The following is a 17,741-nucleotide window of genomic DNA, read 5'->3' as shown; positions in this document are numbered from 1 at the left end:
CTGGGCAGGGGGAGGAGACCAGGCTGTGGTTGGTACCATCACATACCGGCACCGCAAAGACAATGAATTAGTCCCGTCAAGCTTCCACCTACCAGTCCAGTGCTGGCCTTGTCGGCCTCCGTCAGCTTGCCCGCCTGCTTGGCCTTCTCGCCCGGCACCTTGTCCTCCTCATTCTTCTGGCACAGTTTGGACACACTGCCGACTACCGGACTGCTGCTTCCATGTGGCAATAAAAAAAAAAGTGAGGCGTTTGATTATATGCAAGAGCTTCAACGAGAGGAACAGAGAGTATATTACAGGTCTGGTGATGCTGAACCACATGCATGACCCACATATGGGTGATTTAAGGCTGCCTCAGGGTCTTTATCCAATATCATCCGACAGTGTAACCTCACCCGTGTGTACTGGAGGAATTTTACATTCTCTCGTCTAAAATGCTGTTCGAAAGTTCTTTATTTTACTTAGAACGTTTCCCACAACCACAACAGGCAGCCTGATGGGGGGTGTTGATAAAACTAATGATAAAAATCTCCAGAATTTTCAGAAATCGATTAAAAACAAACTGAAACTAGAACGGGCACTCTGTAGAGCGCATACCTTCGCATATCACAAGATTGGGCATTGAATTATGAACATTTTGGCATTAGTTGCATGCCAATTGGATAAAAATTGACCGCGCTATATGGTAAAAAGAAGATTTTAACCTTTTCATGACCTTGACCTTGAACTTTGACCCGATCAACCCCAAAATCTAATCAAATGGTCCCCGGATAATAACCAATCATCCCACCAAATTTAATGCGATTCCGTTTAATATTTTTTTACTTATGCGAATAACACGCACGCACGCATCCAAATACACGCCGATCAAAACATTACCGTTGCATTTTCAATGCGAAGGTAAATAGTAGTTCACTACAAGTTTGTGACGTAAAGATTTGGGATTACAAAAAAAATGACATTTCTAATTCTGTAATATTCTTGTTCACAAAAGCCCATGTAAACAATGACTCGGTTCTGCCCGGTATTGTGTGCCTCTCCAAAAGTCTGATACATTTATTTTCTTCTACTCACCCAACAAGAGCAGCTGTGCTGCCGTTCTCCGATGCTTTGCTTCCACTCTTTGGCACAGTTTCTGAATAGTAGTTTTTAGAAGAACATTTTTGTGACAAAATGGACTGATCCATAAACATGGCCAGCAAACCACGACTTGGATCCAAACCACTGGTTTGTGCGTCTTCGTTCCCAGCTCCAACCACTAGGCTCGGTGCAGTGTGCAGCGCGTCTCACCGTCATCGGCGGGGTGGTCGACGGCAGCGTACGTCCTCTGGAACTCGGCGAAGGCGCCCTCGGTGGCCATGAGGTGCTGGTAGGAGCCCATCTCCGTGATCTCGCCCTCCACCATGACCAGGATCAGGTCGGTCTGAGGCAGGTAGCTCAGTCCGTGGGTCACCAGCACACGTGTCTGCACACATGCACACACATGTAACACGCCTGTGTGCAAAAGGGGAATACCTGTGCCAATTTTGTATTGCACCTCACTATGATCACTATGATCATCATAAACACATCTTTAAACTACTTTACGTTATTACCACACAGAAAACTACATTCTCACATTGGTCCCAATCAATTGGTTTCAACCCTTCATCCTTATCCGAGTCCTTCAGGCCATTTATTGTTGCTGTCGTTGGGGAACATAACCCCCATAACAACGCTCTGCATCGCGTACCGTCATCAAATGCTGAAGGCGTGATTCAACGGCGGAATATTATATACTATTCCCGCATTGGTGACAACTGTCTACACTGCAAAGAAAGATGGACACAAATATTTTTTTAAAGAAAATATATATATATATATTTTTCAGACGCTCGAATACAGGACTGTCTCAGAAAATTAGAATATTGTGATGAAGTTCTTTATTTTCTGTAATGCAATTAAAAAAACAAAAATGTCATGCATTCTGGATTCATTACAAATCAACTGAAATATTGCGAGCCTTTTATTCTTTTAATATTGCTGATTATGGTTTACAGCTTAAGAAAACTCTAAAATCCTATCTCATAAAATTTTAATATTTCCTCAGACCAAGTAAAAAAAAAAATGTATAACAGCTGAGTGTTTGTCAAGGCTCAGGAAACCCTTGCAGGTGTTTCGAGTTAATTAGACAATTCAAGTGATTTGTTTAATACCCTACTAGTATACTTTTTCATGATATTCTAATATTTAGAGATAGGATATTTGAGTTTTCTTAAGCTGTAAGCCATAATCAGCAATATTAAAAGAATAAAAGGCTTGCAATATTTCAGTTGATTTGTAATGAATCCAGAATGCATGACATTTTTGTTTTTTTAATTGCATTGCAGAAAATAAAGAACTTCATCACAATATTCTAATTTTCTGAGACAGTCCTGTATACAATTATTATATATATATATTATGTACTAGTTTAAGTTACGGTATGAACGATGATGACTAATTAATAACTAGTACTAGTTTAAGTTACCCTAAGAACGATGATGCAGGGAATTAATGACTAGTACTAGTTTAAGTTACCGTATGAACGATGATGCATGAAGTTAATGACTAGTACTAGTTTAGGTTACTGTTAATGAAAAGCATCAGACAGGTGCACTTATTATTATGATGATGTAATAGATACATTACCTTTCCCTCAAAACTGAAACCGTACAAACAAAGTTTTAGCAGTTAAAATACATCAATGATGTCCTGTGGTGTTTGGTGACAGAGTTTTCTAGACATTGTGTTATTCCATCTCTCATTTGGCAGGTATCTACATTTCGTTTTTCGGCCTAGCTTTTCACGCTTTGTGACATTAATCTGTCCATGTTCATATTATACCTGCCTGCAACAACAGCATACATCAGAATGAATAATTAGCAACAAGCTAATTGAAAAATGTATGACAATGAATGCTCACAAGGTGCTTTAGATATACTGCTAGAGGCTGATAGGCTGCTGGGGGACATTTAAGATCCACTGAGCACCTCTCTCCTCTTCTCTCTCTACTTATGGATGAATTATTAACTCTGCCTCCTCCCCAGAGTCTCATAGTATCCATTGGACAATGAAAATACACACACACACCTTGTCCTTCAGCAGTCCCTGTGGGCCGACGACCTGCTCAAAGATGTGTTTTCCTACATGAGCGTCGACGGCGGACAGCGGGTCATCCAACAGGTAGACGGCCCGGTCGCAGTAGACGGCCCTGGCCAGGCTGACCCTCTGCTTCTGCCCTCCAGACAGATTCACCCCCTATGCAGAAGAGAGGCGGTCAGAAATAAAGCTAGGCATAGAAGCATTCAACAGTACTTTATCATGACTGCTGTGCCTTCTTTGACATCTGTGCCATTTAAAACTTTTATCGAGACAGCATCTTATTAAATTGTCTCTGAAATCTATTCGCCGCGAAATCTCTTGCTTTTTATTTGGCTTCCATGGCAACAGCACCGCAGTGCAGGCGTGGCTGGAGAGTTGAGATTTTCCTGGGACATTGGGATTCAATGCAAAAATACAAATATTTTGCCATATAAAAAGAAAAAAGCTCAAACTTATTATGAACAACACCTTCTGCTTCCATTATAGAATAAAAGTATTTGTTCTCTGAAATATTTGCCACTGATGTAGAAAGTGCAGCGGCTTGTAAATGAGCACGTGCTTCTTAACCTTTTCTGGTCTAAAATATATAAAATGGCACAAATAATGAAATATTACATTACTGATAGATATTATGAAAGGCAAACAAAAAGTAGCCCACGTGGGATTCCAGTGGGGCTTGACTTGTGTACCACGCTGCAGATAAACGGACTATGGGGGCGGTAGTGGATACCTTCTCTCCGATCTCCGTCTCGTCTCCAGCCGGAAGGATCTCAAGGTCAGGCTCAAGGGCGCAGGCCTCCACCACACGCTGATACCAGGTCTGCCTCCTCTCCTGGCCGAACATGATGTTGTCTTTCAGCGTGGCGTTCTGGATCCAGGCCTGCTGGGGAACGTAGGCCACGGAACCCTGAAGGCAGACGGACACGTCGGAACACATCATGGCATTCTGTCGCTTGCTGAGCGGTCGGACATGTGTGTGCCCCCCGGAGGATGAACCACTCAGGCTTTATGTCCCCGCACCCCGTCTTGTGAACAGGTTTTAGACAATGATCCTCAGCCCTCACATTAATGGACACGCAGTGTGATGTCATTAACTCCAACTTGTTTCTCTTAACTCCTGACTGCCTTCCAGCACTACTTAAAATCATGGTAGATGCCAAAATACAAAGTGAATGTCTAGGCTGTTGTCCAATTAATTACTACAGAAAACAACAACATAAAATAGAGTACATAGAATCACAGTGTCAACTCCTGATTGGTCAAACACTATCCACAACCAATAAGAATATCTCTTTGTCAGAAGTGGATTGCGCGGCCCGATCTGTTCAGCAATGTTCCGTCAGTCATTCTCAGTGTAGTTGGTGTTTTTTGGACATAAGTATAACAGATTTATGCACTAAATTCATCTACAAATCTGCTTCGACTATCAGACTAGAAGCAGCAACAAAACAATTGGGAGTAAACTACAGAAACAGGCAGGACAGCAAACGTTTACACAGGAGAGCAAGCATTATTACAACATTATTAATCTGTTATGTTACCTTAAGTCATTTATTGTTGCGTTTATAAGCCGTCAGTATTCATCTTCGCTATCAATGCTTTAATAATATGCTGTTTATTAGCACTTCTCAGCAAAGTAGTCATACCTACACGTCTGTCCAACTACTTTATGTGAAAAAATTTTGCCACGGTGTTTTAATGCGAATATTTCCACCGTGATAAAATGGTATTGCTAATCATGGCGAACCTGACTGGAGCACGGCGGGTTATGTTTTCAGACTTGTTGTCCTGGCAGGTGGCTTCATTCCCAGCTCCTAATTCCCATCTCAGAGCAAATTGTTAGAGTGCGTGTGTAAATGTCCTCGTCTTAAAGCCTTGATTGGTGATGCTCCATCATATCTTAAGGAGCGTGTCGTACCATAGTACCCCACTAGAGAGCTTGTAGTACCATATTACCCCACTAGAGAGCTTGTAATACCATATCGCCCCACTAGAGAGCTTGTAGTACCATATTGCCCCACTAGAGAGCTTGTAGTACCATATTACCCCACTAGAGAGCGTGTAGTACCATATTACCCCACTAGAGAGCTTGTAGTACCATATCGCCCCACTAGAGAGCTTGTAGTACCATATTGCCCCACTAGAGAGCTTGTAGTACCATATCGCCCCACTAGAGAGCTTGTAGTACCATATCACCCCACTAGAGAGCTTGTAGTACCATGTTACCCCACTAGAGAGCTTGTAGTACCATATCGCTCCACTAGAGAGCGTGTAGTACCATATTGCCCCACTAGAGAGCTTGTAGTACCATATCGCCCCACTAGGGAGCCTGTAGTACCATATTGCCCCACTAGAGAGCTGTCTCACTAAATGCGGGGCTACTTGTAGTTCCAAGAGTCTTAAAAAGTAGGAGGAGCCAGAGCCTTCAGGTATCAAGCTCCTCCTCTTTTATGGAACCAGCTCCACCTTCAGTCCTGGAGGCAGACACAGTCCCCTCATGTAGACTGAAGACTTTCCTCTTGATAGTCTTATAGTTAGACCTGAATCAGGTTCACCTGGTCCAGACCTAGAGATGCTGCTATAGGCTGATAGGGGACGTTTAGGATACACTGAGCACCTCTCTCCTCTTCTCTCTCTCCTTATGGATGAATTTACATCTCTCCATCACACATTATTAACTGCTTCCTCCCCTGAGTCTTTGTGACTTCACGTCTCATAGGGTCCATCGGACCTGGCTGGGTCTGATGCCTCCTGCCATGGCTCTGCTGATGCTCAATTATTGAATTTGACTCTTAGATGCACCTTTATGACGTAGAAGTGTAATGGAACAGTCATCCAGGGCCTGTGCTGCTTTAATCCCGTCTACTCGGCGTAGTAAAAGCAGCAGACGGAGAGGTTCAGTGTGTGCGTTAGTGTGAGAGAACCAGAGCAGCCACCTTGACAGCCACAGTTCCTTCCAGTTTGTCCATCTCTCCGAGCAGCGCCGACAGCAGCGAGGACTTTCCCGAACCCACGTGTCCCACCACGGCCACCAAAGAGCCTTCAGGGATACACACATTCAGCCTGCAGACACACGGGGAGATTCAAACCAATTCACTTCCATTGAAGAAACACTCCGGTTCATTTCTTAATCAAGAAACAATTTTTAACATACGTTAAAGCAGTGGTTCTCAAACTCTAGTGGGGTACAGTGGTACTACAGGTAGGGCGCAGGAGGAAATGCAGAAAGACCTTTATTGAGGACTTCACATCACTCAAGCTCAAAGTACACGGACATAAAACTTCGTCTTTAACAAATACATGTTGAAATGACTGTACCTTCATGTAGATGTTAACAGGTTACGCGTGCGTGACGGCTAAAGGTGCGTTCACACCAAAAGCGATGCGATTCACGCCATAAGCGTCGAAACGCTCCGTGAGGGGCGGGGCTTATCTCTGTGTCTCGTCTCCGTAAAGACCGTTATCATCTCCTTCATCCACCAGAATAACTAACCACTAGTTCTGCTTTATATTTGTTGTGGACATCCCACACACTAACGCCCTCGTGTTTGGGTTCATGACATCACCCGTAGGCTCACTCAGCGCGGTCACTTTCACCGATGAAGTTACTGTTACGCCTGAAAGACTTCCGCTTCCAGCGCTACGAGAGCGGAAGTCAAGAGCTGATTGGCCCGAGTTGCGAGATGACCGCCTCAAAGTTGAAATATTTCAACTCAGGGCAAAAATTGCACCGCTGAAAACGCGTCGGCCCAAGCGCCCCAAAATATCGCGTCTATCGCAGCCACACGCGTCTGTACGTTGACTTTTCATGGGATTCGGTCACGCGAAAAAAATCGCATCGCTTTTGGTGTGAACGCACCTTTAGACCGTGAGGTCGGCTCTTCTGCTGATGCCCTTTAAAACAAGAGCTCCACATTGAGCATGAGCGTGGCTTCATCAAGCTTGTTTTAAAAACATTTATATAGTAAAAAAACAGGCTCATTGCAGCCACTGATACTAATACAGTTTGAAACGCATATCTGCACTAATTTAGCGTTAGCGTTTTGAAAATGTATGCAGGGTAAAACTCTTTATTGCCAAATATTTGAACTTGTTTCATTTAGTTTTTTACACGTTGCAATTACTGAAATTACCTTGTAAATATATTCAGTGCAAAACAAGTCAATTGCAGCCACAATAAGCAATTTCTCTGCCAGTGTGCTTTTTTGCACACATATAGAGGGGCGGGGCTTATCTCCGTGTCTCGTCTCCGTAAAGACCGTTATCATCTCCTTCATCCACCAGAATAACTAACCACTAGTTATGCTTTATATTTGTTGTGGACATCCCACACACTAACGCCCTCGTGTTTGGGTTGATGACATTAATATCATATATATACATGACATCACCCGTAGGCTCACTCAGCGCGGTCACTTTCACCGATGAAGTTACTGTTACGCCTGAAAGACTTCCGCTTCCAGCGCTACGAGAGCGGAACATCTAAACGCCGTTACTGTGTTCATAACATTATTGTCCGTCTTGTTTTGATTCAACAGCGGCGGGACAGCGATGACGCGCGGCGCAACTCAAGAGCTGATTGGCCTGAGTTGCGAGATTATCTCCTCAAAATTGAAATATTTCAACTAGTGGCGAAAATTGTGCCGCTGAAAACGCGCCGCCCACATCGCGTCGCCCCAAACGCGCCGCCCGGAAAAATATTGCGTCTATCGCAGCCACAAGCGTCTGTACGTTGACCTTTCATGGGATTCGCTCGCATGAAAAAAATCGCTTCGCTTTTGGTGTGAACGCACCCTAACAGTCGACTATCTACCTGGTTGAACTGCCAATTTTAAAGTTTAACCGTCACAGTGGTGGAATAATGCAGTCGCGAAACAAAGGATCGTTCCATTCCAGCTACATGGGGGCCTGACTTTACATAGAAGGGTTTGGTTGCTAATAAATAATGATATATAACCAGCAAATGTTAACAGGCTAAAATAAACTAAAATAAGTGCTTTCAAAATAGTTCTGCCCCACGTTTCTTGCATTGAAATTTCCTTTGGAAGTCAGTATGGACAAGAGGAACAGCAACTCTTTCCCTGTACCGATGGGCATTAGAGTAATGTTTTAAAAGGGGACACACTAATTGAATTTGAATGAAGAAGTGTGCGCAAGCTGGTATTTTGAACATTCCATTTTTGCTGTAATTTTCCTGAGGAAAGATGACACCGACCTCTTTAGTGTGGGCGATTCAGCTCTGGACCAGCTGAAAACTCCATCCACCATGGAGATACTGAGCGAGGCTGAGGGGGAAGAGAGGGGAGGTATATTAGCATACTGTATGATAAGACACCTCCATAAACAGACACAAGAAAAAAAAGGATCTATACAACAAGTGGAAATGTACAATTCTGGGTAGAGGGAGGACACGACAGACAAGAGCAGTAGACAGAAGAGCAGTATTAAAAACTCAGCCTGGTACTGCTTCGTGCTCCACGCTGTCTTCCTGCAGCTCCTCGTGTGACAGGAACACTCGCAGACGCTTCAAGGACACGCTGGCCTGAGGATTGACACAGAGGGAGGAAACCACACTAAGACCAGTGGCAGAATGCACACAGTGCAGATTCACACGTAAAAAAAAAACTGTGTCCACGCAAAGTCAGAAATGTACATATGCATTATTTTCATCAGAGTTGTAAGCATGCGCCATGTGTGGAGGCTCTGGGTGTCCAACAGATACAGATAAGATAATACAAGTTTTCTAAATCAATTGAATGTTTGTGGTAAACATTTTTTTTCTAGAAATGTGAAAAAAAAACACTGTTTTACTACATTTTTTGTTAATATGAATCACAGCAAAGTTTAGTACAGAAGCACAATTACAAAAATGACTAAAAAATGATGCACCTTATTTTGCATGCAAGAAAAGATCATTCTAAGAAAAATGGAGGTAGCCTCGTTCGTCATCTATACATCTGGCTGCGGTAGCGGGTGATTGACGAGGATTGATGGTTCTGATTGATTAAGAGGTCAGTTCTGCCCACACTAGTTCCCCTTGTACACAGAGAGCAAACAGAAAGATATGAACTCTTGTCCCGTCATCGACCTCAAATCGTGTCTTTTGATTGGATTGGATTCAATCTGCTGTCATTGCACAGAGTACAGGTACACAGGCAACAAAGTGTATTCTCTGCATTTAACCCATCCTTAGTTATTACATTACATTACATGTCATTTAGCAGATGCTTTTATCCAAAGCGACTTACAATAAGTGCATTCAACCTAGAGTACAAACCAAGAACTACAAGAACACAGGAAGCAACACTTCCTCAACTCAGTCGAACCACAAAAGCACCACAATAAGTGCCATCCCAGTGCCACTGAAGTGCAAATCTGTGTTTTAATCCAGATAGTCGGAAAAGATGTGTTTTCAGTCTCAGGCGGAAGATGTAGAGACTTTTTGCTGTCCTGATGTCAGTGGGGAGCTCATTCCACCACTGAGGAGCCAGGACAGCAAACAGTCTGGATTTCGAGTGATTAGCTCGAGGTGCAGGAGTCACAAGTCAGTTGGCTGTTGCCGAGCGGAGCGAACGTGCCAGGGTGTACGGTGTGACCATATCCCGGATGTAGACGGGGCCCGATCCGTTTAGAGCACGGTACGCCAGAACCAGTGTTTTGAAGCGGATGCGGGCAGCCACCGGTAACCAGTGGAGAGATCGAAGGAGCGGAGTGGTGTGGGTGAATTTCGGGAGACTGAAGACCAGTCGAGCTGCTGCATTCTGGATGAGCTGCAGAGGTCGGATGGCCTTAGCGGGTAGACCAGCCAGGAGGGAGTTGCAGTAGTCAAGGCGTGAAATGACCAGAGCCTGGACCAGAACCTGTGCCGCCTTCTGAGTAAGAAGAGGCCGTATTCTCCTGATGTTGTGCAGCATGTACCTACAGGAACGCGTCGTCGCAGCGATGTTGGCTGTCAGGGAGAGTTGACTGTCTAGTGTCACCCCGAGGTTCCTGGCAGTCAGGGTAGGGGCCAACACAGAGCTGTTGAAGCTGGTAGTCAGGCCATGGGTGGGGAGCCTTTCCTGGAAGGAATAGTAGCTCAGTCTTGTCAGGGTTGATCTTCAGGTGGTGAGCAGACATCCACTGAGAGATGTCAGTCAGACAGGCAGAGATTCGCGCCGCCACCCGTGTTTCGGCCGGTGGAAACGAGAAGATCAGTTGGGTGTCATCAGCATAGCTATGGTAGGAGAAGCCATGCGAACGAATGACAGAGCCGAGAGAATTTGTGTACAGAGAGAAGAGAAGGGGACCCAGGACGGAGCCCTGAGGAACCCCAGTAGTGAGAGGACAAGGATCAGACACAGATCCCCTCCAAGTTACCCAGTAAGTGCGGTCGTTAAGGTAGGAAGAGAAAAGAGCGAGTGCAGTGCCTGAGATCCCCAGGTCCTGAAGAGAAGAGATAAGGATCTGGTGGTTCACGGTGTCAAATGCTGCAGAAAGGTCTAGAAGGATAAGGACAGAGGAGAGAGAGGCTGCTCTAGCAGTGTGAAGCTGCTCAGAGACAGCAAGGAGGGCAGTCTCTGTTGAGTGGCCGGCCTTGAAGCCAGACTGGTGAGGGTCAAGAAGGCTGTTACTGTGGAGATAGGAGGACACTTGGCTCAAGATAGCTCGCTCCAGAGTTTTGGAGAGAAAAGGAAGAAGAGAGACCGGTCTGTAGTTGCTGACTTCAGACGGGTCAAGCGTGGGTTTCTTCAGGAGAGGGTTGACTCTCGCCTCCTTCAGAGAGTTAGGGAAACAGCCAGTTGAGAGGGAGCTGTTAATAAGATGGGTGAGGAAGGTCAGGAGCAATAGCCTGGAGAATGGGAGACGGGACGGAGTCAAGGGCGCAGGTGGTCGGTCGGGCGGAGGTCACCAAGCTAAGAACTTGATTGGGAGACAGGGGGGTGAAAGAGGAAAGAGAGGGGGATGAAGAAGTTAGTGTTGGTGAGGTGATAGAAGATGGATTGGTAAAGGAGGAGCGTATGTCGTCTATCTTGTTTGTAAAGTAGTCGACAAAGTGGCTCGGCAAAAGGGTGGATGGAGGAGGGGGACAGGGGGGATCAAGGAGGTTGGAAAAGATAGAGAAGAGTTTTTTAGGGTTAGAGAAGGAAGACTGAATTTTGGTCAGGTAGAAAGAGCTTTTGGCTGCAGATATAGATGAAGAGAAGGAGGAGAGAAGAGATTGATAGAAGAACAAGTCTTCCGCTTGATTCGTTTTTCGCCATTTTCTTTCCGTCGCTCGCAGGCTGGCTCTCTCGGCGAGCACCAAGTCCGACAACCACGGCGCCGGAGAGGATTTCCGAACCGGTCGTGTCTTAAAAGGACAAAGAGAATCAAGAGATTAAGACAGGGAAGAGAGGAGAGTGTCTGTGGCAGAGTTAGGCTGCATGAGTGAGAAGGAGCTAGTTGAGGGGAGAGCAGATAGGACAGGAGGCCAGGGAGGAGGGACAGAGGGTGCGAATGTTGCGCCGTACAGGTGCAGAGTCTGTAGATATGGGTGGGTTGTCAGTACCATAGAGCGAGAGAGTAAGAGATGAAGAAGTGGTCAGAGACATGGAGAGGAGTTACAGTGAGGTTGGAGGTAGAGCAGTTTCTAGTGAAAATGTAGTCAAGGCGGTTGCCGGCTTTGTGAGTGGGAGGGGAGGGACTGAGTGAGAGGTTAAAGGAAGACAGTAAGAGTAAGAGATCACATGACTTCTGTCTGGATGTTGAAGTCACCCAGAAGGATGAGCGGGGGGCCGTGTTCCGAGAAGTTCGACAGGAGGCGTCTAGCTCTTCCAAGAAATCTCCCAAAGAACCAGGGGGACGGTAGAGAACAACAATGTGTAGTTGAACCGGATGAGTAACCGTCACAGCATGGAACTCAAAAGTCAGTGGGATAAAGAGTGGAAGCGAGTAGGGAGAGAAACACCATGTGGGTGAGATGAGTAAACCTGTACCTCCACCCCGACCAGAGGGTCTGGGTGTGTGGCTGAAGGAGAAGGCAGAGGAGAGAGCAGCCGGGGTAGACGTGTTGTCTGCTGTGATCCAGGTCTCAGTGAGAGCCAGGAAGTCAAGCGACTGCTCCATGGCAAAGCCAGAGATGAAACCGGCCTTGCGGTTGGCTGACTGACAGTTCCAGAGGCCTCCTGTGACCAGGTGCTGGGTGTGAGTAGAAGGGGTAGGAATGATAACCGAGGAGGGGTTCCGGTACATGAATGAACGAGTCCTATAGTAACTACGAGTAGAGATACGCACAGGTATGGAAAAGACACACATATTCACAAAATGGTGGAATACACAGCCACCCACGAAGACTCCTATGTCTTTGTCCTCCAAGTCTTCATCCAATGACGCTACAGCTGACGCTAAAGACCCGATCCGGTTATGAGCCCATGTTGGTGCCAATTACCTCCAGCCGCGTTGACACCACCACTTGCTCGTTGGTATTCAATTGAAACCAGGTGATGAGCGCTCGTCCAATCAGTGAAGATTCAGGTGTCAGTAATCAGGACACCTCTCTACCAAAACAAATCCTAAAACAGTACAGACCAACAATCCAGCAGCTCTAAACAAATACAACAGTAACTCAGCAGATAACTAATTTAAAGAAGACACTTAGCAGGATCCAAGTAGCCAGTAGTCTCGCCTCACAGGTAGAAAATGCACACTGTTATAAAGGAGCAGTAGGCTGCAGTGAAGCGCCCGGGGAGCAACTGGGGGTTCAGCGACTTGCTCATGGACACTTCGACTTGCAATTGATGCGGGGATCGAACCGACGACCTTGGGGTTGCAGGACGCCCCCCTTACCCCACTGAGCTACAGCCGCCCCATCGATGCCCTTAGCTTACAGCAGAGCGGCTAGGTGCCATTATAAACTGGGGCTGCACAACACAATATTTTATATGGTTTCAATAACTCATTTCAGAGTAGACATACTACTTTCCTCTTTCACAGAGCTTATAGTTAGGGCTGAACCCGGTCCAGTCCCGAGAGATGCTGCTATAGCTTCTAGGGGACGTTTTAGGATACACTGAGCACCTCTCTCCTCTCTCTCCTTATGGATGGATTTACATCTCTCCATCAACCTCCTACCTGGTAGGCAGGCCTGTATAAATTACACTGAGTTGAAAAATGTATATTCAGCCATATGAAGCAGATTTAAGGAATGTCCCACCCAAATGAATACAAATCATGTTCATATTCCCTTGTTGTGACATTCCTCCATGCACATAGTTGTGGTTTCATTGAGCCCCGTTTCCAGACCCCGTTCCAAAATATAAGGATTAGTGGTGTTGGTGCAGACAAATGACACACATTATGCGCTGTTCCAATAGTTCCTCTGAAGCATTACCTTCGCATTGAAAATGCGGAAGGTAATGTTTTGATCGCCATGTATTTATTTATTTGTATGCGTGTTACTCGCATAACACAAAAAGTATCAAACCGAATCGCATGAAATTTGGTAGGATGATTGGTTATTATCCGGGGACCATTTGATTAGATTTTGGGATCAAAGGTCAAGATCTTCTTGAATCGCATGACATTTGGTGGGATGATTAGCTATTATCCGGGGACCATTTGATTCGATTTTGGGATCAATCGGGTCAAAGGTCAAGATCTTCTTTTTACCATAGCACGGTCAATTTTTATCCAATTGGCATGCAACTAATGCCAAAATGTTCATAATTCAATGCCCAATCTTGTGATATGCGAAGGTATGCGCTCTACCGAGTGCCTGTTCTAGTTAAACTATGGATAGCTAGCGCTTGCGTTTTAAGATTATTAAATCATGTACAATAGCCAAGAACCCAACAGTGTTGAAAAGGAATCCATTCTTCCAAACACAAGTGTTAGCCTTAGTAAATGTCTTGAATGTCTTTAAAGCATGGTGACACCTTTGTTGGTCTTTTTCCGTAGCAGACAGTTTGACCTTCTTTTCCTTTTTCAAACCAGAGTTATATTTGACGCATCCAATCACTGATTAGTTGAATGCGCCAACTCGTGTTAAGGGACGTAGTCAGCTGGTTTTATTGCGACGTAGAGATGCGTGTCGGCTTTATAAATGGTGAGATATTTGGTTGTATAACCTGTGCTGGCGGTGACGTGTCAATGTTGAACACAGTGTGCTTTTTGTATCGATTTCCTCAGGCCGTGATTTTTTTATCAAGCATGACAAGTTTGGGGCAGATTCGAGGAAATCCAGTGGAGTACCAAGAGCATGTTTAATGAGGAGACATCGAAAATGTGATGTGGGCATCTGCTACAATATTGGTGAGGATATGACATATTGAGTTCATTGGTCCATATCTTCTGAGCACAATGCGATGTCAACAAGTTTTTGAGAAGTTTTGATGACATCGAACGAATAATGATCTGCAGAAAATTTTGTAAGAATCGGACCCAGCGTTTAGGAGGAGTTGGGAATCTTAAAGAAAAATGTCTTTTTAAATGGCAGAAAATATAATTAGGCGCATTTTCGCGCCATGATCGACTTTTGTAGAGCAGATCAAGCGGACAAGTGTTGTGTAGTGTCACCGTGGCGCTTTAGAGAAAAAAAATGGTCATACCTTGAGGAAATGTAAACATTTTCACCAGGGTAAAAAAAAAAACAAGCAAGGGAATAAAGTCGTCTTTTGTTTCGTCATTGAGGTGAATGAGTCCTCTACCCTGAACCCTGTATGCTTTGGAACCGCAGATGTTATTTCAAAGCCTTCCATTCCTGTGATGGTTAACCAGGAAATGTTTGTTTAATACTGGAACTTTAGATCTCTCCTGTTGCTCAGGGGCTTTTTTTATAGCCGAGTTATATGACCAAACTCTGGACCACTCTTCCATTCCTAACTCATGTGGACCTAGAACGGGCACTCTGTAGAGCGCATACCTTCGCATATCACAAGATTGGGCATTGAATTATGAACATGTTGGCATTAGTTGCATTCCAATGGGATACAAATTGACCGAGCTATGGTAAAAAGAAGATTTTGACCTTTTCATGACCTTGACCCGATCGATCCCAAAATCTAATCAAATGTTCCCCGGATAATAACCAATCATCCCACCAAATTTCATGCGATTGGGTTTAATACTTTGAGTTATGCGAGTAACACGCATACAAATAAATAAATACACGGCGATCAAAACATTACCTTCCGCATTTTCAATGCGACGGTAACAATGGAGACAACAATGGAGGCTCACTAACCTGCACCATGCTACTGATGACCATTGGCAGCATGTTGAGAGGAAACCGCAGGATGTTGAAGAGGGCCAGTGACACGAAGGCCTTCTGGGCATCGAGCACGTTCTTTTCGTCACTCAGAACGTACACGGTGAAGGTGGACAGTGCAACCTGTACGGCGAACACAGCAGCAGGGAGAGAGAAAGAGGTCTCAGTGAGAGGATAGTCCTTTTCAATTGGTTCTAATGTTTCCATTTGCAGAAAATTAGAGAAGCAAAGTCTTTTTCCCGACAAAAGTCTTGAATATTAGACACCCGATATGTGTGATCTTGTCCAGTCTGTATAGAAACTGCTGCGTGCTTGGACGTCTGCACCAGCTATGAACAACATGACGCCATGTCCACACAATGAGATTACGTCATCCACACACTTGATTTCTTCATTGTGGGGCACGTCTGTGTTTGGACTCACCAGGAAAGGGGCACAGATCCAGGTGAAAGAGGACATGGCTCCCAGGTAGGCGGTCTTCTTCAGGACCCGCAGCTCACTCTCGCGGATCTTTGACACCTTGTCCTTGAAGGCCAGCTCCCAGGCGTACAGCTTCAGCACCTTGATGCCGTTCAGGATCTCGTTCATCAGCTTGATGCGATTGTCTTTGCTCTTCATTTGGGCGACCTGCTCAACAAACAACACAAAGTCAGACGACCTACACACCGACACGAGCTCGAAGGGCATCCTTGATCTCCGGTGCTTGTACCTGGTTGAGACGGACCTCTGTGTGTGTCACTTCTGTGTGTAAATTAAAATAAAGTGCTTGGTTGGATACGCCTTCACACACACACCGATGTTGACCAATGGATTTCCATGACTTTTAACCACATTTCCATGACCATGTGATTTTGTAATATACCTTAAATAACACAAATGAATGAGAGACAATAGTTTGACTGAAATAATTATTAATATAAATGTTTATTCTTTTAATCAAACTGCGTGAATGAACATGTGAATATAACAAATGTCCATGGCTTTTACCAAACTATTGGGATTACATTGTTTTTCAAAGACTTTTCCAGGCCTGGAAATAACCATTTTTAAATTCCAGGACTTTTCCAGGTTTTCCATGACAGTACGAACCCCGTCATTGAGCCATCTGAACATTAGAAAGACTGCAGAGGCGATACGTGGCAGTAATCAGGGCGCTTCGTATGGCTTTAGAGGACAGATTTGTGTACCAGTGTGTGGTGTGTGTGGAGAAGTCCCACCTGGTACGTTTTGGTTTTCATGGCGATGACGGCATTAATGGGAACCATGAGAACCATCACAGCCACTCCAGCCAGCACGGACGGACCCAGGTTCTGCACAGAACAACAGATCAAAACTACAATTACCGCCTCGTGGTTGATCGGCTCGGCCGACCGGTCACTTCACATCCATCTCCGTCCAAAACACAATGCGTCCACCGCAGCTGCTAAACCGATAATGAAAAGGGAAAAAAGAAAGACATGTACACCTATATTGATCCCACATTGGGGACATTCTTCTCTGCATTTGACCCATCCTTAGTTATTAAGGGGCAGTGAAGCACCCGGGGAGCAACTGTGTTTTGTTGTTGTTTACAACAGACTGTCAATTCATTTATTTGGTACCCGATACTTTGCTTCATCACCTCGTCATACATAATGCACAGTTCAGAACGCTGCGACAGACCAGAACATGACAACTTAAACGTTTTTATAAGATTCTAGCGTCAAGTTTTCCATTAGCTGGCCACAAAGTCTCTACCTCCATGTGGCTGATGGATCATGGAGGTCTGGATCGTGGTCCATGCCTACTACCAACTATTCATACACTCTGTCATACTCTTTAAATGTGTTTTAACTCTAATGTGTCCTTCTATACACAGGACATCTATTGCACCTGTCCATCCTGGAGAGGGATCCTCCTCTGTTGCTCTCCTGAAGGTTTCTTCACTTGTTTTCCCCGTGAAGGGTTGTTTAGGAGTTGTCCCTGATCCAATGTGAGGTTTTGGGACAGGGATGTCTATGTGTACAGATTGTAAAGCACTCTGAGGCAAATTTGTAATTTGTGAGAATGGGCTATACACATAAATCGAATTGAAAGTCAAATTACAAAAACGGCAAATTGTATGACTTTTACACATCAATTTTTTCGTATGGCTGCTGGTGCTAATCTGCTGTGATTGAGAAGTTTGCCTTTTTTGTTTAACTTAATAATCACAAAAGGGATAAAAAAAGACCAACGTACATTAAAAACCTGCTTCCAATTACTCAAAGCAAAAGTATCCCAAAGAGTTTTGTTTTGTATATTGTTTGGAACACACCTCCATCGCACGCCTACACTGTAGAACAGCTGCATCTCTCCTCAGTGAGCCAAGTTGTTTCTTCTTGATCCAGAACCGACTGCTGCATGATGTCCC

At 44.8% G+C, this 17,741-nt stretch overlaps 1 protein-coding gene across 3 annotated transcripts in view; it reads right to left on the bottom strand.

The window, feature by feature from the left end:
• abcc1 (ATP-binding cassette, sub-family C (CFTR/MRP), member 1) overlaps positions 1–17,741 on the bottom strand; it is a 37,004-nt gene that overhangs the window by 8,253 nt on the left and 11,010 nt on the right. For 2 of the 3 annotated variants that reach the window (XM_056407534.1, XM_056407536.1), the window contains 11 exons: positions 16,567–16,659; positions 15,773–15,976; positions 15,326–15,472; positions 8,581–8,665; positions 8,339–8,408; positions 6,060–6,186; positions 3,854–4,030; positions 3,112–3,279; positions 1,291–1,465; positions 1,075–1,135; positions 93–216 (listed from right to left, as the gene is read on the bottom strand). In XM_056407534.1, the coding sequence (XP_056263509.1) occupies positions 93–216; positions 1,075–1,135; positions 1,291–1,465; positions 3,112–3,279; positions 3,854–4,030; positions 6,060–6,186; positions 8,339–8,408; positions 8,581–8,665; positions 15,326–15,472; positions 15,773–15,976; positions 16,567–16,659 (1,431 nt within the window). The remainder of the gene's footprint in view (positions 1–92; positions 217–1,074; positions 1,136–1,290; positions 1,466–3,111; positions 3,280–3,853; positions 4,031–6,059; positions 6,187–8,338; positions 8,409–8,580; positions 8,666–15,325; positions 15,473–15,772; positions 15,977–16,566; positions 16,660–17,741) is intronic. The other variant, XM_056407535.1, reaches the window with a different exon arrangement.

Source organism: Pseudoliparis swirei, chromosome 23 (genome assembly GCF_029220125.1).
Source record: "Pseudoliparis swirei isolate HS2019 ecotype Mariana Trench chromosome 23, NWPU_hadal_v1, whole genome shotgun sequence".
NCBI classification, from domain to species: Eukaryota; Metazoa; Chordata; class Actinopteri; order Perciformes; family Liparidae; genus Pseudoliparis; species Pseudoliparis swirei.
This window is presented reverse-complemented; position numbering and strand designations above follow the sequence as displayed.